At 25.2% G+C, this 23,308-nt stretch overlaps 1 protein-coding gene across 1 annotated transcript; it reads right to left on the bottom strand.

The window, feature by feature from the left end:
• Positions 1 to 5,799: 5,799 nt before the first annotated feature.
• LOC129971639 (transmembrane and coiled-coil domains protein 2-like) lies at positions 5,800 to 23,081 on the bottom strand. Its single transcript, XM_056085590.1, has 13 exons — positions 22,801 to 23,081; positions 20,427 to 20,658; positions 18,004 to 18,190; positions 16,459 to 16,687; positions 14,099 to 14,143; positions 13,119 to 13,184; positions 12,944 to 13,026; positions 12,785 to 12,854; positions 11,786 to 12,020; positions 10,173 to 10,238; positions 9,600 to 9,755; positions 7,167 to 7,351; positions 5,800 to 6,427 (listed from the first exon to the last, which is right to left on the bottom strand). The coding sequence occupies exons 2-13, from the start codon at positions 20,643 to 20,645 to the stop codon at positions 6,313 to 6,315; spliced, it is 1,656 nt and encodes a 551-aa protein (XP_055941565.1). The 5' UTR covers positions 20,646 to 20,658; positions 22,801 to 23,081; the 3' UTR covers positions 5,800 to 6,312.
• Between the last annotated feature and the right edge of the window lie 227 nt (positions 23,082 to 23,308).

The following is a 23,308-nucleotide window of genomic DNA, read 5'->3' as shown; positions in this document are numbered from 1 at the left end:
AATATAAAAACTTATAAAATTCAAGAAACTTACACAGAAAGGTAGGAACTAAGTAAAATGAATTACAACAATAATAAACACAGTAATCACCAAAGGTCTAATTGAATGTGCTAGAAAGGTGAAAACAAGTTAACAAAGCTTTTCAGGAAGTATTAATCACAGATAATAAACTTTAGTATCAAACATTAAGAGTTAACATAGAGTTATAAAGCAAGATGATGCATACATATAATCTAAGGAATGCACATTAAACTTTTGTTAATGTAATCAAAGTTTTATATATATATATATAATACATTCCACAGAACAGATAATTTAAAACAAAAAGAAACACAATATCGATCACAGTTTTACTTTTTAACATCAGCCTGTAAAAATACTGCAAGTCAAATTAACACAGGGAAATTAAAAACTACAAGAATATCAAAAAATATATTTTTTTTCTAGTCAGTGGAATAATAATAATACATACTTTTTAAATACTGAAAAATGCATAAAGTAAATCACGTTATATTCTAAAAAATTAAAACTAGATATTTAATACTAAATTTTTAAAAGTTATACATTATCTCTCTTTTAACAATTAATGAATAATATTTTGTTAAATGAAGTAAATTTTAAATAAAAAAAATTAATAAATCTTACTTTGTATATGTAGCCATTCATCTATTTACATGTAAGGCATTTAATTAAAAAAAAAAATTCAAATTCAAATTTCATAAACTGAGATTTTATGAAACATCAATGAAATCTATTTTATTTTTTTAGTTCACAAAACAACTGTAGCATATAAAATTGAAAAGGAAATACACAAAGGTAGATATAGTGTTTTTGTAATATCACTTAATGCATTGATGCCAAATAATATTATTAGTATATATATATATATATATATATATACTTTCCTTCTGTAAGACAAAAGGAAAAAAAATTATAATGGCACAATGACCATTCAACATAATATACAATTACATGAAACATTGTAAATGTAAATTATAATACAAAAATACGAGTTTTCAAGGGAAAAAAAGTAAAACACTAAATAAACATCATATTATACAAATTATGGAAAGGAAAAAAAAATATATTTCACTAAATGTATTAATAGAATAATATATTAATCAGCAATAAAGATGGAACATTGCTAATCCATTTTCATAAATATTTATAAAATAATACTGCAAAAATATTAGATGAACTATTAGTACCTATTATTTGAATAATTTATATTATTTAAATCTAGCCATAAACTCAAATTAAATAATATAAATTGTAGTAAATCATTTAAGGATACAATTAACTTAATACCCTTCTCCTAAGCATGTACAAAGAAAAACAAAAACCACCCTAATAAGTCATTTATTTCTACGTAAGAATTATAGAAGTATACAAACTGTTGAGAACATTGCTGAGCATTGCTATTTTTACTCTTTAGATTAGTTATACTATTCTTTTAAACTAGGTATTTAAATACTCTACCTTTCTGTGTTTTGAATATGATTACATAGAAAGGCCAAAGACTATGAATTACGAAACTAGAATTTCCTGTAGCCAAATCATATTTCTATTTCAATATCTCATGACCTTCCTTTGAAACAATTCCATTCTGTTACTGTCTTACTTTCTATCTGCTGTATTAACTTATTTTTGTCAAAAGAAATATTATAACAACTATTTGGATAAAAATTGATAAAATTAAAAAAAGAAAAACTGAAAATGCATACTTGCAAGGAAATATATTCTTCTACTCAGTAGGTAAAATAATTATGTTATAAACTCACAAAAAAAAATTATTTTTTAAATTCATCATTGGATAAATTTTCTATGAGTTTAAATTACACTTTTTAAAAACAAAAACACAAATATCAAAAGTGGATATGCAGTGTGCTTAGTAATAAATATTAATTGCTTACAAGAAAAATTACTTATTTCTAAATGCCAATCATAACAGAATTTAATAATTTTTTATTTTATTTATTTATTTATTTTGCTTTACCGTGTGGTAAAAAAAATGTTTAATTACAAGCTCCTAAACTAAACTCATTTCAAAACTGTAATAAATAAAAAAATAATTAAGATAAAATATAATGGATTCCTTTTCATGCATTTTTACTAAAATAAATGGTAAAATATACAGATACTGAAAAAATAAAATAATGATGCACATTTCATACTATTTTACATAAATAAAACCATTATTGAACTAAAATTATTTCAAAACAAATGGGAAGAATTATACATAAAGAGATAAATTATGCAGATACCTTTTTATTTAAATAAAAATAAACAAATGAGTGAAATAAATTTTAAAAAATATGTTCTTTTCCATTAGGATGCAGCATGCAAAGTATGCACTAAATAAAATAATTAATGCTACAAAATGATCTTTTTATAATTTTATGACACAAAATGAGATTTTGTATGAATTGTTTAGTAGAAGATTTCCATGCTGAATACTTTTCTACACAAGGTGATGAATCCATATTAAGAGAAAAATGGGATTTCCAGCAAACATTTACACGTATCAAAAGCTGCTATTAAGCTAATGGAAAAGAACTAAAAAAAATGCAATTATGGATTGAAATTTTTTGTTCAAAGTATTATACATATACATCAAAATATCCAATTAAAATATTCAATCTTTTATTCTAATGTATAAAACATTTAAAAAAATTAACAACACAAAATTAAGTTTGTTCAATTGATTGTATTATTAGGTAATAGATATATATATATATTTTGTAAAGATTAGAATATTTAAAATCTTGTTCTCAGGATTTTGTTTTGTAGCAATATTGATTGTATATTTGTATATATACATTCCATAAAAATAAATCTATTTGCAGAATAACATCAAAATTTCAATTACTAGCAAATTTAAAATATAATAAAACATTAGCTCTAATTTGAGTTTTTTTTTACATAAATTTAATTTATTGCCATGTGCTTTAAAAGCAATTATATGTACCTTTGATTAATTTAAATAAGTTAGGTACAATACTAAGTGAGATAATCAGAGGATAAAATTTCAAATTGTGCAATTTACATTCTATAATAGATCTGATGAAATTCAAGTGAGGGCAAGAAAGAATAGTAATATACTATGTTTCTCTAATGAATTTATTAACATGAATAAAAACATTCACAGATATCTAATGAGCCATGTTTTTATAAGGAACTAAATCAAGACAATGTTTTGAGAACATCGATAATATTTTTAAAGAGGTAAAAAAAACTCCAATACAAAAACTTGAGATACAAAAATGCTTCTCATATCACAACAAAAATCTCAAAATACTTTATACAAAATTACACTGAAAGAATTATATAAAAAATCACACTAATTCAAACACACATTTATTCAAAAAATAAATAAATAAAGATACTAACAAAATGAAATACAACATCTTTTTTGTTGTTTTCACTAATATAAATCTTATACTAATGAATGATTCAATGAAAAAAAGTTCTAACTAAAAGTCAATATTAAAAGAATATACTAACATTAAACATGATTTAATTATTTATTTATGGTTTAATAACTTCACGTCTTATATTAACCAAATATATATTTTTATATATTATTTATTTTCAAGCTATCAAACCAAAATTTAAAACATTATGAAATGATTTTATTAGTTGATGTCATAATTTTAATATACAAATGGAAAATATGATTCAGATTCAAAATTTGTTTATGAACTAATTCCTTTAGTGTTCTTAATAAGAGCACATTTCTTGAGAACCGGAACTAATTAGAATAAGATAAACATAAATTTGTTTATATAACTCAACTCTGGAGTGAAGATATTTCATTTTTTTTTTAAAAATACCTCTCCCATGTTCATGGTGTATATGAAATAGCAATTCGTTATTTTATCAAAAGCCAATGTATGAACATGAATTCTTAAGCTCATATTTAGAGGAAAAAGTCTTTTATAATAATCATCATATTTTCATAGAATGAACAAAGCAATAAAGTCTTCATCAAGGACTAAAAGCTGTGCATCGTATAAGGTGGAGTTATTCAGAATAAGAATTCAAATGATTTTTTAAGTGGCAAATAACTGTAAACATGTTGGGGAAAAAAAAAAAAAAAAAACTATATGTGGGGGGAAAAAACCTTGGTTTCATCATTAGAAAGTTTGGTTCCATCATTTATACCAATAACATAACGATAATACAAAAATATCTGAATTGCTTTAGGGTTAAAAAGATTTTTGTCACATTTTTGCATATAATCAGGCAGGAAAAAATACGTCATCATCATCCATCATCATATGTCAAAATCATTTTCATCTATAAAAATTGATTAACAAGCAAATGTTCACCAAATGAAAATTTATCACTGCAGCAACTAAATCTTTAGTTACTGCAGCAATTCTATATTTCAGGAATATTGTAATACATTGACTAAACAGTATAATTGAATGCTATTGAATTTTCAAAAACATGCATGTTAAAAAATATTTGCAGTTATTTGTTGTTATTGGGAGCAAAGATATTAAATCAATCAGTTAAACTTTAGATTAATAAAAAAAATTGATATATACAGATTAGCAGCAATATTTTAACTTCCCCCCTCCAAAACAGCATAAAATTTGGGATATTTCAATGGACACATTTAAATTTGATCCAAGGTTCCATTTTTTAAAATTCACAGTGAGGAAAAGGCTATATATTCTTCATTGGGAAAGATAGCATTACTTTCATCATAGCCTAAAAAAATTTCCAAGGAATATCTCCATTTAATGTTTTAGATTAAATCATAAGCTGTAAATTCCTAGAGTAATGACAGTAAAAAGCCCATTTATGTAGAGTTTTTATACATATTATAAAAAATATTAATGAAATTGACATCTGTAAAAACAGAATTCATGTAAAACTATGATAAATAACTTTTGGATGCATTTCAAAGAACTGAATGAGTATTAGATTCCGTTACAAATCTAAGGAGGAAATTTATAGAAGTTCAATAATCATCCTGAGAAAATTTCATCATTTTGTAGGTTCAACAGAACAAGAGGTATTTATCTGATGCAAGACAAATATTTCTCAGTGAAAAATGATGCTGAAATCCATACATATAATTTCATGAAGGATATATTATTCCAGTGCTTATTAAAGTAGCAATCTTAAACAAATTATGATGTTTTTTTTTATATATGTACACACTAAAGGATAGATAAATTAAAAACATCTTTCAGATCTAAGTTCAAAATGCTGCTTTTTATTAAATTGTGAAAGAATATATTCCAAACTGACCCTTTGAATATTTCAAAAAAATACTTTTCATCCAAACCAAATCTCATTAATTTTTTAAGTATGGTACATACAAAAAGAGAAACCATAAACATAAAAACAAGATAATCTTCATTAAATTCAACAATACTACTAAAATTATTATATCTTGTTCTGATGTTGCAAGAATGAATAATTCATTTGCAGGCATGAAGAACTATCTTTATTCCTATATGAACATGTATTTGATTCCATCAATTCTTTAAAAGAAGCAACCATAGATAAAAATAATATCATCAATTAATTAAATTTTATATATTTTAATCATTTTATATATTTAGAATTTAAGGCAATACATAAATTTTTAATATGAATTTCATTTTTGTCAAAGAAATATATATATATATATATATGTAGATAACAGTTAGCATTAGAAATCAGTATAGAATAATTTATATACGATTTGGAATTTTAAGTATTTACTAGGGTTTCAGTTCAGCATAAGATTGATTACAAAATTGATTTGTAGAAAGACTTACAATAGGGGAAAAAAAAAAAATACTACAATATAAAGTTATGAATACTGAACAAAACACCTCAAAGCAAGGATAAAACATTCATAATTAAAAATTATAGTCACTAGATACAGAAACAAATAACATATCACAATAACTTTTGTCCATGAAAAATATCACTAATTGATAAAAGCATGGACAATCGCTTTCACAAGCGATTTTTATATGAATAATTATCTGAATGCATCAAGTAGGCACAAATATACATACACTAAAATATCTACCCACATTTTCATGGCATACCTATAAAAACAATAGGATTTCATTAAATGCCCAGAATGGCTAGTTTTTATACAATTGTTTTATTTATTATATATCACAGCATCTCTCAGCATATTGTTTACAAAGATAAAAGTCCACCAACAGGTTCACATCCTTAAAGCAGCTATTTCAAAATAACAAAGCTGTTGGAAGTATGTTGTGAAAGGCAGTCAACTGCCGATATGTCGATTTTTCAAAAAAATAACATACATTAAATGGATGGCTTCCTTATTTACTAAGTTTGTATATGTTGTGCGACTAAATGCCTCCCCCAGTCTAGTAATTCTGGCCACTGCTTACACAACATTACAATGGACATAATGAAACCTGCAGTTGTTAAGATACGCAATCTGTAAAAGAAACATGCTATTACCAAAACATCTTTACATTAAGCATGTAATTATTCACACCAATGACAAACAAATTTCATAGTTTTGTTACATAACTTTTCAAAAATAAACATATGTAAGGATCTATTCATTTTTCATTTTGTTTGAAAGAAAGTAATATTTACTTTATTGGGTGCTTGCATGTATTTTGATCCTTTTTTTCACATTAAAAAGGCATTTATTACGAAAAATTGGTACAATAAATATCAATCAAAATATTTTTCATAATTTTCAACAACATTTTCCATTTTTGTCAAGTAAGCCATGCAAGTCTTCGAATTTTTTTGGTGCTCTAGGCTGTTCTTTGTCATTGACATCGAAATCGCCACTCAAATTGTTGAAACCAAAACTGACAATTGGGATATGATGGAGTAGCATCATGACAAGCTTCTAAAAGTGTCTGATGGACTTTAGAAGCTGATTTCTTCAAATCCATCAAACAAACGAAAAAAGCAATGAATGTCGGAAATGCAATTTTGAGCATTTCATGTTTGGGGTCTTTATACACTGAATAATTCAATAATACTAAATGGAAAACTTTCAAAATGATAACAATAAAGTAATAGTAAATTGGTAGAACCCAAAACCATTGTCGTCTATATAGATACTTCGCATGTTTACCAATAGATGTGGCTGATTAAAATACATGCAAGCATCTAATATTAAGAAACTGACATGAACAGAGATATTAGCAAATTACCTTGTTTGGATGAATGGCATAAGTATGCTAGCAACTGTAGCAACTAGAAGAAGAATGACTTGAAGGACTGTTAGAACAACATTAATGAGTTTAAGAGCAAGAGCACGAGCATTTGTCCCATCTAAGGAGTCAAGAGACACCAGCTGTTGAAAATGCTGATGCTGCTGATGTTCCATGCGTGATACCTATTCAAAGAAAGATAATTTAGATAATTAAAATACTCTTTTATATTATATCTACATTTTATCATTTAAATAAATATAAGATTTCAAAGAATTCAGGATGAAATATTTTTTTTATTTTGCCTAGACCTTTGTTTTATTAATTTACTGACATAATTAATATTTCTTGGGATAAAATTATTTTCATATTTTTTTGCTAATGAAAAATTAATTATTTAATTACTAAGAAACCTTCATTAAAATCTTTCTTATACTTCAATATAGTTTTGAACAAAACTTCAAATATTAATAGCTAATATTTATAGCAAAGGTTAAAGCACATATCAAATAAGCTATTGAAAACTATTTGGTGTACAGATTTTATGTGACAAAATAAATGTGTTTATTGTTAGTACTTAATATTATAAAATTCAAATTCGTCTTCTAACAAATTTATAAATATACATGTTGTTTATAATGCCACACACACACACATTTTTAAAGCAAAAGATCCATTTAATATATATTTATTATAATATATAAAAATCTTTTCAATGTTTGCAACTTCAGTTTTAAATAAAGTGAGAAAATTTATTATGTTACACCAATTAATTTTAATATTTTATAGCATCTTGAAAAATTAGATTGATCCAATTGATTTGCAATATGTAATTCTAGAAAATGATTTTTTCGTGAATCTAATAATAAAAGGGACATAAGTATCATTTTATGCATTTAAATTTTAACCTCTTACTTAGACACCACTATAAGGTAGTTATCGATGGGTCCCAAAGCACTTCTACATTTTGCAATAGGGAGAAAATTCTAATGATGTCTTTTAATCTAATTTAAACCCTAATTATTTTCTTTTTTTAAAAATCTTAATTAGCCTATACTACTTAAAAAAATTAATTAACTCTAATGTGGTTTAAAATAACTGATGATTATACAATTTTCACAGTACAGGCAAAGGGATAAAAATTCCTAATGCCCATGAAATTTCTTCCAAAAACTCAATATTCCCTTTCCTGAATTGACACATGTCAAAACAACAACAACAACAAAAAAAAAAAAAAAAACAAGAATCTTAGTAAAAAGCGTGGGAAAATTTTCACACACTTTTCTTTTCATTCCCTTCTATAAAGCAAGCTCTCCCCCGGAAAAAAAAAAAAAAAAAAAAAAAAAAAAAAAAAATTGAAGTTAATTTGAAATTTGTTTTCTTCTTGGCCTAATATCTAAATATTATATACATATATATATACTCACATTCATTTTAAAAATATTTTCTTAAACTGTTAAATCTTGTCCTTGCCATAAAGGCTACGAGAACTAAAAATGTACATTTAATTATAGGGATAAACTCAAACAAATTATAAAATTTTAATATTTTGTTTTGTGTTACTGATATTAAAGTTGATGCAATTATGTTATTTTATTTATTTTTTTCTTAACTGGAATTGTCATTTTTGAACCATGCATAAGCTACAGCAGAGACCTACTGAGCTTTCTTAAATGTGTGATTTTTAAGAATAAGCATGGAAAATCCTTTACAAATTTACAGAAAATAGTTGAAAAAAATCAACAAAATAAATAAATAAAAACTTCTGAGAATAATTTTCTTAAAAAAGTGCAAATCTATTACTAATACTTCAACTCCTTAGAGCTAATTTAATGCTGTAGATATCTCAACACAAATTGGAAAAAGTTTTAAATACTTTAATGTAGAGAAGGGAATAACAACAATAATAAACCCTTCCATTTTACTTAATAAAATACTCTTAATAAATACTTCTGAAGGAAATTTCTAAGCAAATCATGACATATTTTAAATCTTGATTCTGAAGAATTTTAAAAAGTATTATTGCAGTCCCTGTTATATTTGCACAATTTGATTTATCTATGTAATATTGGGCAGTTTTTTTTTTGTTTTGTTTTGTTTGACAAAACAAATATTCACCACAGTTAAAACTTTTCATTAAAATCAATAATGGGTGGAATAAAAAAAAGTGAACAAAAAGACTCACACAAATCTTTTTAAATATATGCGTTTTTCATTATTATTAATGAAGAAAACATTATATTAAACAAGAAAATTTATTAAAAAAAAACTTGCATAAAAAAAGTCAACAAAACATGGTTGAAAATTCATTTGATACATAAACGTTCTGTAGTTATTATCAATGTGTTCAATGATTTTGTAAGTACGCACAAAATGGAAGTAAGTACATGCCCCTCTCTTCCCCCTTAAAAAAATATGAAAAGAAAGCATTACCCTTGCTTGACAATTTTCCAATATTTCACTAACATCTCTTAGCCTTTCTTCACTTTGATATTGCACTTTTTCTTCCATGTCTGCTATGCCTTGTTTCAGGTTTTCTATTTCATTCTGATGAAGTTCAATCAAGTCATTCATTTGTTCTTCTAGCCTCTGAAAATGTTTACAAATATTTAAATTAAATTTCAAGCAAATAAATTACTGTATAATATATAGTAATTAAAATGATTGGTTGGTAGATATTGTGAATATTTTAGCCCAACTTTTTAAAGATCTATCTCAACATAACTGACAAAAAAATCCCTATATATTTTATAGAATATTTTGAACAATTATGAAGTAAAAGAAGAAAAAATCTTTCACAGTATTAATTTTATTTTTGACGTAAACATATGAAAACTAATAAGTAGGATCTCCAAATAATAATATCTGAATCAATTATTAATTTATGAAAATCCTATGAAATCTACTACAATAACAGTTTGATATTTAAAGATAAATTTAAAAAATTCTTTTTGTTTTACAAAATTTTTTATTAATACAATATGAAGTGTAATATAGAAATCCTACCTCATATCTATATCGTTCTTCAAGCAGTGATTGATTGAAGTAAGAATACTCTTGTTGAACTTGAGACTAAAATACAAATGTTTTACAAGATTAAATTTCGTATATGCATATATATTCAAATTTTTTATCATAATTTTTAGGCATAATATAAACAAAATATTATGGCGATTAAAAAAAAAAGAGAGGAATCTTATTTTCTGAAATTGTTTTGTCTAAAAACCCTTTTAATATCCACAGTACTTCATAGAATCATTTTTAAATTTCGATAAAATTTCTGGGTTCAGAAATTATTAAAACACAAACTACCTTTACCAACCAGCTTGTTCACCAAGAATATTAGCTGATTTAATTTTAACTAAACATCTTATGAATAACTTGATATTGATGGCTCCTCATTTACTTGATACTGGCTCCCTCATCTAAATATTTTTAAAACTTCAAACTGTGATAGATATTTAAGCCATATTATTTTAGTAGTCATACATTAGTAGACATCATAGTTGCATGAAAAACCTAATTGTTTGCTTTATATAATAAACTAGATACATGTTGTTTAATATCACTTTCTTATTCCAATTAAAATGGAGTATATTTTACACATATCATATGCACATATTTGCTGGAATGAAACATATGCATGGAATATGAAAGAATAGCACAAAACATCATTGAATACACCAAATATATTTTCTAATATAAATAACATCTAAAAAAATGAAGGCTTTGTTTACAGATAACACAAAGTCTTTGAGGAAATGAAATAAAAAAATAACATTGCAACATTGCCAATGAATATGAAAATATAAATATTTTCATTTTCTAACTTTTAACAGCGGAAGAAAAATATGTTATTAAATATTTATAGAAACAACGAAAATGATCTGAATTTCATTGCAGCAATAAAAAGTATTGTTGCAAATTACACATAAAAATATTTTTAGAAAATTTGATGACAACTAAATTGTATCATTTAGAAAATAATTTTTTGATCTATAGACTTGGGGAAATAATCTTTAAGTGATAACATGTTGTAAATCTCCTCCTTCCCCAACAAGGAGCAAAAATTCAGATTAATGTCTCATTATTTAAAATTTCAAAAATTTTGTTTGATATGTACTTTTTGTATTTCAAAATATACTAGTGCCAATTAAGATAGATCTAGATTTTATAATAGGCCCTGTAAAGAGTTAAAGATACACATTCATTTCATAATTAATAGCTTGAGATTCAATAAGTTTATTAAACATATTAATTAATCCAATGACAAATTATTTTAATGTGTTAATGCAAAGGAGTTAAGACAAATGAATATAAAATAAAAGAATGTATTTTTATTTTACAAAATACCTCTTTAATATATACATAGTATAGATAAGGGAATGATAAGAGAATGTTTGAAGTCTGAAGAAAAAAATACTTTTCAAATTATTTCAATTGAGTCAACTAAAAACAATCCAACACAAATAATGAACTATTTTAGTTTTCTCATAACACATCACTTTAATTTGCCTTGTGCAATAAGTTTTTGTTCAATTTTTTATCAGGAAAGATATCATTACATTATAAGCCATTTTAAATACTTAAAAATTTTTAAATTGAAAAGTTTCAAATACCTTGAGGGCTTCAATTTCCTCGACTAAGTGGTGATATTCTTCACGCCTTTCCCTCAATTCTTGTAAAATAGGTTCTAAATCTGCAACAAGTGGTGTGACAGTAGGTGTGGAGGAATGTTCAGGAGGTGACCTATGGAGACCTGGTTGGTGACGTGGACTTGGAATACTTCCGGTTACCATGTGACCAGAACCAGATGTGAAGCTAGAGCTTTCATCATCAGAAGCATACTTGGCCCTGAAATATGAAATTCTTATAAAAAGATTTTGGACATTTCAGATACCAAATTATTTCTATAACAGTCATTAATCTCATTTTTACACTAAATTTTGAGATAATTTACATTTAATACTGATCTTAGAAAAAAACCTTTTACATTGTATGCATTTAAAAATGAAATACAAGGGAACCACATTCAAAAAGATTAATTTAATTGAAAGACCAAAACCAAAATTATAAAGTTGATAAATAATGCCCATAATGTTTTTTATCCATATTTTTTAAAAAGAATATCAGTACTTGTGCATTAACTACAAGTGGCTGGCAAGCATAGTTGATTTAATTAGATATCTTTGGGAATTTTTTTTTGGTGATTAATTGCTAGCATACAATTAATTACAAACATTGCATTATCTAAGAAATTAAAAATTAGAATAAATAAGAAATAAAATTAGAAGCTAAAAAGCATTATAATTTTTGATGAAGTAACTATAATACTGTAGTAAAAACAATAATTATTAAATACCGATATAAAAAATATTATTCAAAATTAAGAAAAATAATTTTGTATATAAAAATAAGAGTAAAATAACATACAGCACAAATTAATCTATAACCAATATTAATCATATACAACAAGAAGAAATATTCAAAGGATATGTCCAAAAAAATGTCCTATTTTTTCTGGTATATCCTTTCATGAATGCCCCAAAAATTCATTTGTTTATATATTATAAAGAATTTTCTTTCTTAGAAAATACATAGAAAAGTTATCAGAATACCCGCTATGTGTGAATGTGGCGCTGCCATGAATGTTTCGTTGCTGTGAGTCTGCGCCTTCTTGAGGAAGTTCTAGGCAAAAATAGAAGTCCATATTAATACACAGAAATTATTTACTCTTTTTAAAAGCATAGATTTACATGCAAATTGAATCATCTTACTTTCTAATGAACTAATATTATCAGCACTTCCAAATCGATTTTTAATTAGATGTGCAAATTCTCTAGGTTTAGACATAACTGTCCTGGAAAAACAAAAAGAAGGGGGAGGATCATAAGTACGTAAGAGGATAATAAGTGTAAGATAACAGCAAGAATAAGATTTTTATAAACTTACTCAGCAGCACTGTGGGTAGCTTGAGTTAAACCTGAAAGTCCACCTTTGATATTACCAACAACTCCTCTAAAAAATGAAATATTCATTAAATACCTATGTATTTTTATTTTTAATGGACATAAAAGAATTAGTAAAGGGTATATTGTGTTAAAATGAAAAGGCACAACTTTATTATTTGATGACTGGAAATGTTTTTGATGACATAAATCTGAATAAAATTTCATAGCTTGGTTAATCTATAGCTATTAGTTATTACTGTAATAAACCACAATGCTTACCTTAAAATAATAGTTAATGTAAGAAAAAAAAATTATGCTTAAATTTTTCAATCCTAATTATAGTACAAAATAATATAAACCACAACTATAGAACAATATGAATTATTTAGTGCCACATTCAGAACATAAAAAAGAAACACAAAGGTATTTAAATAATTTTAAAGTAGCATTTTTTGGCATCCTTGCTCCCTTTTCATAAATATTTCATTATTTATGAGAAATTGCACTTGCATGATGACTCATAAATCTGTCATGTCATAAGTGTAAACAAGGTGAAAAAATAAATGGCAATAAATTACTTATCAATAAAGCAACATAAAATTTATTACCATGACAGGCAATTTCAAGAAAAAAAAAAGTGACAATAGAGGAAATTTACACCTATAGTTTTCTCTCAGGAAAGTGCATAATATACATAAAAAAAACCATAATTATGATTTAAATTCATATAAGTAACTGTTCAAATAAAGATATATGCAGCTAATAAATATTATGAATTAAGCACATATAAATAGAAATGATGAGAATGAACTAAAAATGTAAAAATATACTAAATTGACAGCTTTAAACTGAGAAAAAAGTAACATTTGAAAAAATAAATATAAAAATAATTTACCAATTTCTGAGCAATTTATCACGAAGAAAGAAAAGACTATACTTAAAAAAAAATTTAATACCATGAGCACAATAAAAATAACTTACCCAGAAAAACCAGTGATCCCTTCTTTTATATTGACACCAACATCCCTAAAAGTCAACAAATTTTCAATTTTAAGATAAATTTAGAATAAAAACTAATTATTCTTTATTTCCTTAGATTTAGTTCCTTTATTATAAAATGGATATCAACATAGAGATCAAACTAAATTAAAAACCTTAGTTATAAATTATTTGTGTAATAATTTTGAATTAATTATTATAGATAAATTACAATCATTATTTAATTTCTGATAATAAACATTGTCTGAATTTCAGTACTGTATAACAATTTTATACTACATTAAAAAAAAATTAAAAAAGTTATTTTTTTCCAAGTACAAAAAATAGATACATATTTTAAGAGTAAATAGTAATAATAGAATCTCAAAAGAAATTAAATTCCTGTTATATTTTCATGAACACAAAAGTTACACAAATTGAAGGGTCAGATAAATTTATGCTAACACTTTTAAGTTCAAAAACATTTAATCCCACAGAATAATTGTATGCCTTTTATACCTAGTCAGATTATAAAAGGTATACAATTATTTTAAAATTCATTTTCAAATTTGGCCAAGCTACTAATCATGGTGAAGTCTAGAGAGTTCTGCAATTCATGTCCCATTGCAAATAAGTTATATAAGCATATTTTTTGAAGAATTTAATATTGTAACTTTTTACCGCAGAAATCGTTTGTAAATGAAATTTTAATTGAGGAAGCTGTTATCATCTGCACCTCTGTTTCCAAATGATAGACAGTACCCAGGTGCAATAGAATATTGCTCATTGAAAAATTGAAATTATAAATTAATTGATATTCTTAACTATAGGTACAGCTTTACCCTTATAATATTCAATTAACACAGATACCAAAACAATATACATATCTAAAAAGTTCAGAACACAGCAGTCATTAAAAAAAACTCTATGTGTATCCTTTTATTTAACATTTTCTTAATCTATACCAAAAATTTTAAAATAAATCAAATAAAAGATGTCCCCAAAGCTAATAAAGTAATTAATTAATTTGACAGAAATAAAATATCAGCAAGAGACACCCAAAAAAATATTAAATTGTGCCAAAAAATAAATTTAAGAGAATTTAAATTTAATTAAAAAAATTAAAACTAGACAGTTTAACACAAACAAAAATCATTATATTTCAACATTTACATAAATGGTCATAATTAAAACTTTTACAATAAAAAAAAATTATGATTGATATTTCTAAACTTCACAGAAGGACAAGGAAATAATGCCTAAAGGAGCAACATACAATTTAAATGGAAAAAGGAAATAAATTACTAGGTTTTGAAAGCTCAAAAGCCACCATTTGTCTCATACTCAACCCTACTATGGAAACACAGTGATGGTAATTCCACTTTCAATTGCTGTAGAAAGTGAGAAAAACCTCTTCTTTCTTGCTATGCTATCTACAAACCCACAATTTTTTATAAAGATGGTTGAATTGGTGACCAAATTCACATAAACTTTATTAAACAACCCAAAATGGATTTTTCAGATACACAATTCAATTCTAAAACTGTAAAAACTAAAGATTATATCACTATCAAGTAAGAATTTTATAGTGTCTTTTCTTTTAAACATTAAATATTGCAGAATCTTGTATGACTAATTATCTAGACAACAGATTTCTACCTTGTAGCATATGAAAAGCAATCAACGATACACAAACATAAAGTTAGCATTGGCAGAAAACCAAAACAAGTGATTAAGACAAAAAAATTATAGTTTTATTTGAATGTTTGTATAAAAACTGAAAGTTCCACAAGTTGGAAAAGTTACAAAAGAATGAAATAATAATAATAAAAAAAGCACCAAAACTTTATGTTCAATAAATATGATATTTTATATTTTTTCATGTAGTAGAAAGAACTTACTGGTCTTATGTATATAGCAATAACTATCATAATAAGCTTGATGCAACTCCAAACATGAGATTACACAAATCTTTTTTTGAATCTAATTTTAAAAAACTAATCTCCTTGAAATAAGCTCACGAATTCTATCATTTGAATTACTAATTAGATCAGAATTTCTGTGATAATCAGCCATTCAAAAATTACAAATTATATTAGAATTTCTAATTTTATCAGATGTATCCTCCTTGAAAATAAACCTAGATACACATAATGAATAGAATATATTTGATATGTAAATTATTTTTAGAATAAAGAGTTTCAAGATATAGAATAGGGCATAAATTAGAATTGCACTTTACCATCAACATTTTAATAAAATATATTAACAGAAAAAGTCAATGGAGACTTCATATTTTCACTTTAGAATTCAAGATCTTTTTAAAAATAATTATACAGGAAACAATTTAAATGAGTACTTACTTCAAGCCCTGGCCAACATCTCGCAAAACTTCTCTTGGTTGCCAATGGCTGCTACTTAATCCATGGGTTTCCAAATCACGGATTCTTTTATTATAAGTTTCTAATTTCTTCTGGAGTTGTGCTATAGATTGAGCAGCTTTTAAATTCTTTTTCTCAAAAACACTTTTAATTCTTTGTAATTGTTGCTTATCAGCACTTGATGCCAACTTTAAGTATTCATTCACATTTTCTGTGAAATAGAATAGTATTTGATAGTTTAGAAAAATATTTTCTGAACTATTTGCATGCAATTCAAGAACTTAATTGCTAACACTAAAATTTATTACATTTTTTCCTACAACAAATGTGTACACACATAAATAAACAGAAAAAAACATTCTCTATTTAGAAGTCAGACAATATTACTAAAATTTTTTAAATATATATTTTTTTTAAATGATGAATTAGTAGGCAATAAAGTTTCAATCTGATTCCATTATTAAACTTATTCCTCAATCTTATAAATCATTAAGAATGTAATGAACCTTTAATCTTATAAGCAGCAATTGATGACAGAATTATTTTAAAATCAATAAAATTCAGATGTTCAATTACTACTATATTAGATTCAATTTGTTAAAATACAATTCATAATTTCTATATTAAACATTCAAATAACATTTTCTTTATGAAATTTAAATTACAATTTTACATTAAGGAACTTCCCATTAAAGACCATTCTTTTTTTTTTTTTTTTTTTTTTGCATGTTTCAATCGAATAATCAGATCCTTGTCTTATTACTTTAAAACATAAAAAGAATATATATATATATATATATATATATATATATATATATATATATATATAAAAGTAGGCAAAATTTTGATATACTTACTTTATTACTAGAAGTAAAATATTTTCAGCATTTTTAAATAAGAAGAAATTTTTTGCGTGGTTGGAATTGATTTTATTAAAAAGTATATTCTATTCAAAATAGAATAACCAGAAAGGATAATCGCCCTACCTAGAGACATATTTTTTTACTGTTGGTCAATTTGGCATTAAACTGCTCTGCCAAAAGAACTGGGTAGATATAAATATTATCTTAAATTACATTAAATATACATACAAAGACACATAAAATTGGAACTAATAATCAATTTCAGCAAGGAAACTTATCAATAAGTGAAAACATTCAAAAACATATTAATGATTTCAAATTCTTTATGACAAACAAATTGAAAACAAAATTTCAAAAAAAATCAAGGAAAAACAAAATTATTTTCACAAAATGCATCAAAAGTTTGTTATATGCCCGAGGCAAGGCATATAACAGTAGACAGCCACAAGAAGGCTCAAATCACATTTTATTATACACATTGTTTGCAGTAGAACATGCATCATCATATTTTGTCTGTCACATAGCATTTGCCATTTTAAAACAATGGATATAAATTTATTACAAGATTTTAAATAACGAGTCCAAATCTAACTTTTGTGCCATAAAATCAAAACAAACTTTAAAGAAATTTTATTAAGATATAAAAAACTTTTAAGAATGTTACCATCTCTAGCAGTTTGACCTTCCTTTATCAGTTCTTTGGTTCGGGCAATCTTTTGGTATGTGTGTTCGATTGCAGCTCGTGTTCGCTGGAAATCAGGTGTAGAACCACCTTCATTACCATCTTGTAGTAATGATTGACTAGTAGAAGATTCATGAGCACCAATACTTGGACGTCCCACAGGTACTTCCTAAATAATTTTAATTGTATATTCAAAATTAATTTAATATTAATAATTATATATCATTGACATTCATAACTCATATGCAATAAATCATACATAAGCCGGAACACTGCTGTTTGACAGTTAATTTGCAATCAACTGACAGAATTATTTATCTTTTTGCAGCCAAAATGTAGCATGATACATCATCTAACCGTGGCTCAAAATTATGAGGTTTGTCCCAAAATAGATCTAGTATTGCTCTAAAATGGGATATTAATATAACTAAACTAAGCTGTTTCAGAAAAACTGGGTAAATGCCAACGAAGAGATGAAAGCTATTTTGATTATCCATAAATGTTTTTATCTCCAAATTTAAATCCTTAAAGTTTCATCAAGGGGATTCATTATTTGAGTTATGGTTATATTGGATTCATTATAATTACAGTAATTCATTATTAGAGATAGATTTCAGAGACATATAGATATTTTCTTTTCATTAATAGCATGCATCTGATTATGTAAAATTCCTACTCCTTAAAGTTCTAATGTTTTGAAATAATAAGGTAATATTATTGCATAGCATAGTTCAGCTAGATTTATATCTAATTGTGAAAGTACAGAAGATATTATTTTGAGATTAAGCATTACTTTGAATCATGATCAGGGCAAGGATCTCAAAACTTCCACAACACAACAATGGAGCAGATAAAACCTTAAGGAATTTAATGTGCACTAAAGCAACCATACCCTCCAATAATGGTTACCCAGTCATCCATAGCACTTCTTATAGATATATTACATATAACAAATATCCACAAATTATTGAAAAATAAAATTTTACTCAAAATTGTTTAACATATATTCATTATTGATTAAATATACAAGTGAAAAAATTTTACATAAAAAAAAAAGAACACAATACAATTTTGTTGATCAAACAAATTAACAATACCTGTGAAACAATTACAATTTTTCTTATTTTTTTTCATTAAATAGCAATTATAATTTTTTATTAATTTTTATTAATAGCATTTTTTAAGTTCACCCTCGCTCAGTTTAACATTATAGTAAACTCCCATACGCATTTTGTAATAAGGAACAACGCCAGTATTTTTACATTCATACAGGAACAAGATTGACCATGTTAAAAAAAAAAATTTTCCCCACTAACCTTTAGCATTGCTGTGAGTGAGAATTCAGAGGTTTTTTTTAGTTTTCTGTATCTTTCCACTATATATCCATAATCTTCACCTAATTCCCATAACAACAACGGAAATGCCATAATAGTTGGAGGGCATGAACAGAATATATGGTAGATCTACAGTGTGATTTAATGTCAGATACACAGTCTTTCACTCTTAAAGCCAAGATTATCATTGGATCACAACAGCTCGCAAATACAATAATTGCAGAACTAATATTCTTTGAATTATTTAAAAGAAAATCTCTAAACAATGGCTGGTATATAGATTAAGAAACCATGGTGACTACAGCTGATTTTATCTTGCATGAATGTAAATATTGTTTCTTATACCAGGGAGATTTATTTTGAACCTTGGATCCTATTTACATATTTCAATTAAACATGGATAGTATACTTTTTAAAATTTATTTATGGCTAATTTTTAAAATGGTTGTTTCGTAGAATAATTTATGCATATAGAATGAAAAATTATTACCATATTTTCAATATTTTGTGCAGAATCACTATATAATTTTTGATGAAGAAACATATATGTTAGACTTATATAGAATATATATAGTATGTATTATAGAATTGTATGTACAGAATATTGCTTGCTTTGTTCATTACTTATTAGCTTTTTACGATAGATATTAACTTTTTATATTAGTACAGATTTTAAAGATGCAGCTTTTAACAAATATATGTAAAATATACGCATCAATTTCAATAACAGCATTGTTTGTTTCTTTTTTTTTTTAAATATATAGCAAATATATTAGCCATTGTTTAGCTAATAATATATTCTAGAAAAATTAAATTAAGGAAACATCTAAAGAGATAAATGAAACAGGATGAATATGATGTATGAACAAGTTGAACACAGCAATATGTCAAAAAGAAATTTTCAAATACTAATAAGAGATAATAACTAATAGCACAAACTGCAAAAATTAAATTAAGCAAAAATCTAAAGAGGCGAATGAAACAGGATGAACATAATATATGAACAAGTTGAAAAACACAGCAATATATCTTTTTTATAAAAAAACCCTTTTAAATGAACATTTTTCTTACCAGATCTGTGGCTTCATTTGCGGTACCCTGGTCGTCAAAAGTAGAAGGCCAGTATGTCAAATACACAGATCCTGAAGGAGTGTTAGCTCCAGAAGTTCCATAATGTGGGGATAAAACCTGAAGTGTGTTGGAAGATTGTGGAGTCGAATGCTTTGGGGTGTTGTTTTCATTGCTCATCGCCCCACTTTTACGATGGATGATTGGACTCTTGCGCCTCATGTTTGTACTATGGCTAGAAAATAAAGATGTACCGAACATGAATAAAAACCTCCATTAAATTGGAGTTTTCAAACTGTCTGGTTTTCAGCAAATTTTTGCTTAAAAATAAACAAGGGAATAAACTAAAAATAACCGTTTATTATTTTTAAAGCAAAGTTGATTTTCAATAATATTTTTCTTTGAAATGTAAAAGAATCTGAAAAATGATGAGTTCGAAGAATCCCACATGAGTTTTTTTATTCCACCATTTTTCCAGATGACCCAATCAGAAGTAATGGTCCTTTGTTAAACATCCATGCATTAAACAGATGAAAATATATTTAAAGTAAAAATATTATTTTTAAAATCAAAAATAAAAAAAAAACATACATAAAAGATTAACAAACCATAGCATCATTAACTAATATACTCTGTGTACTTTCTTATTTTATAAAACACTATTTCTATCAAATGACCACTTTTAAAAAATGCACACAAAAGTAAAATATTTATTATTATAAATTAAAACAAAAGCATTACAAAAAAAAAGTGTGAGATCTTGTTAAAATTAAAACCAAAAATAAAATGAAAGGAAATTATAAAATTATTTTATTTCTTTAAAGTAATTTCAGTTCTCATTACGCTTAAATAATTGGAATTTTTTTTGTTATTATTTTATTTAGAGGAGAAAACTTGCATATGATATAGTGAAGTAATATACAACTTTATTAAAAATACCAACTCAATTTTCAATGTATGCTAAATCTGAAATTTTAAAAATTTAAGTGAGTTAAAATTCTTATATTATTATGTAACCCTCTGCATCACTAAAACAAATTTTTCTTCTTTTATTGGATTTAAATTTTTTTGAAACTACATTTTTATTATGCATCAAAATCTTGTTAACATTTCAAACTTTCCAATTGATAAAAATTGAAGTTAAGGTAATCCTGAAAGTTAAATAAGTAAACTTTTCCTGATTAATTTTTACTGAATTTAAAAATATTTTAATTGTAATTAATATTAACATGTAAAAATGAAATTAAAAACATTTCTACAAGATCATAATGAGAAAATAATTTACAAAGCTACAATCTAATTACATTTGAACTTAAAATAGATAAAAATTTAATAAGAAATATGTATGAAATGCTTTTTTTTCAATATCCTTTTAAAATTACAGAAGATGTGAGCTATTTTATTTTGATTACATGGTGAATAAATTCTTAACATTTTTAAAAGTCCAAAAATTGGAATTAAGATCTTTTTAATAAAATTATGTAGGTGAGATAATAAGAATCAATGTTTGTTCACTATTGAATGCCTATTGCAACTAACACATAATTTATTGCAAAAAAATATATAAACTTGCAACAAAGTTCACAATTCATTTACAAAATTATTATAAAGATAATATTAAATAATTAACAATAATTTTAATCATTATAAAAAACCTCTTGTATGATGAAAAACCGAATAATATTTTTAAAATATTCAGTATAATAAAATAAAAATTACATGCATGACATAAGTTTTAGTTAATAATTAAATCACTAAATTTCTTTAAATGATAAAAAGAATATCAAAAGCATTATAAAAGTATTTGGAGTCATAATTTACTTTTTTATTACTATTTTCAAAGCTTATTTGCCTACTTTAACATAAGTTGAAATGGACTTCAAATAACTAACACAAGGATAGTATTCTTTGAATCAAAATTGAAACCTACTTATTGATTAATGAGCTCAGGTTATATTTTTAGAATTCTGAAATGGTTGGTTAACTGCATGAATAGGTAAAGAACTAACGTTAAATTACACATTGATTGTATCGCGCTTGATTTACCTTCAGTTACTCGTACCTGGTAAAACCTTCTAGTATGAATTTAAACACGAAAATTTCATAATCAAAACATACAGTTTTGTCTACGAAATGTATTACACAGTTTTTAATTATCTAAATGAATCACAAATTATAGAACTTACTTGAATTTATCCAGTTGAAAAGGTAAATACGGCATGTTTTCGAACGCAATAAAAAGCATAAAATTATATGTTTAAATTTCTTATTGTATGAGACGATTGCTACTTTTTTACGCATTTAAACAGCCCTATAATGATATTACAAATAAAATGAAAACAAACGCAATACAGAAATGCTTAGATTGCTCGCTTACCGGGAAAACAGACGGTTTAAGTATAAAGAGATGTTCTGTAAATTCTATTTGAAGCTCAGGAAGGGGAAATGAGTCATATATATATGAGAGATCAGCTGTAGGATTACAAACCATTGGCAAGGATTCAGAATAGTAAAGTAATCTTCATGTTCAACTGTAAGCTCGCTCAGTTATTCAGTGCAATCTGAACGGAAAACTGAAACTGAAGCATCCTCCTTAGTTTGAGGAAAGACAACAACGATGACTCATACCCGCTAAACTTGATCGGAATTTAAAACTCGATTGAGTTCAGCAAGTACACTTGACTTGACAGTTTGATAATAACTGTGATTGTAACTTCAATACTCTTTCGGAATTTTGATCTGCTGATCATTTTAATTTTTTTTAATTGGAAGACAGAAATAGGGAATATTGAAAATTATTAAATTATATTTATTACTTATAATTAGTTTCTGACTTTATTTTGATTGTTTATACAATAATAATTTTCTATGTTATAGCATTTCTT

The sequence above is a fragment of the Argiope bruennichi genome, chromosome 6, assembly GCF_947563725.1.
Source record: "Argiope bruennichi chromosome 6, qqArgBrue1.1, whole genome shotgun sequence".
Taxonomy (NCBI): domain Eukaryota; kingdom Metazoa; phylum Arthropoda; class Arachnida; order Araneae; family Araneidae; genus Argiope; species Argiope bruennichi.
Note: the sequence above shows the minus strand (reverse complement) of the source record. Positions and strands in the feature narration are given on the sequence as shown.

Excerpts from the sequence above, each read along its gene's own strand:
- LOC129971639 (XM_056085590.1), bottom strand. The coding sequence starts at position 20,645 with ATGAGGCGCAAGAGTCCAATCATCCATCGTAAAAGTGGGGCGATGAGC. Across the intron at positions 9,756-10,172 it reads AAGAACGATATAGATATGAG|AGGCTAGAAGAACAAATGAA; the intron begins GTAGGATTTCTA and ends AAACATTTTCAG. Across the intron at positions 7,352-9,599 it reads TGGAAAATTGTCAAGCAAGG|GTATCACGCATGGAACATCA; the intron begins GTAATGCTTTCT and ends TTCTTTGAATAG.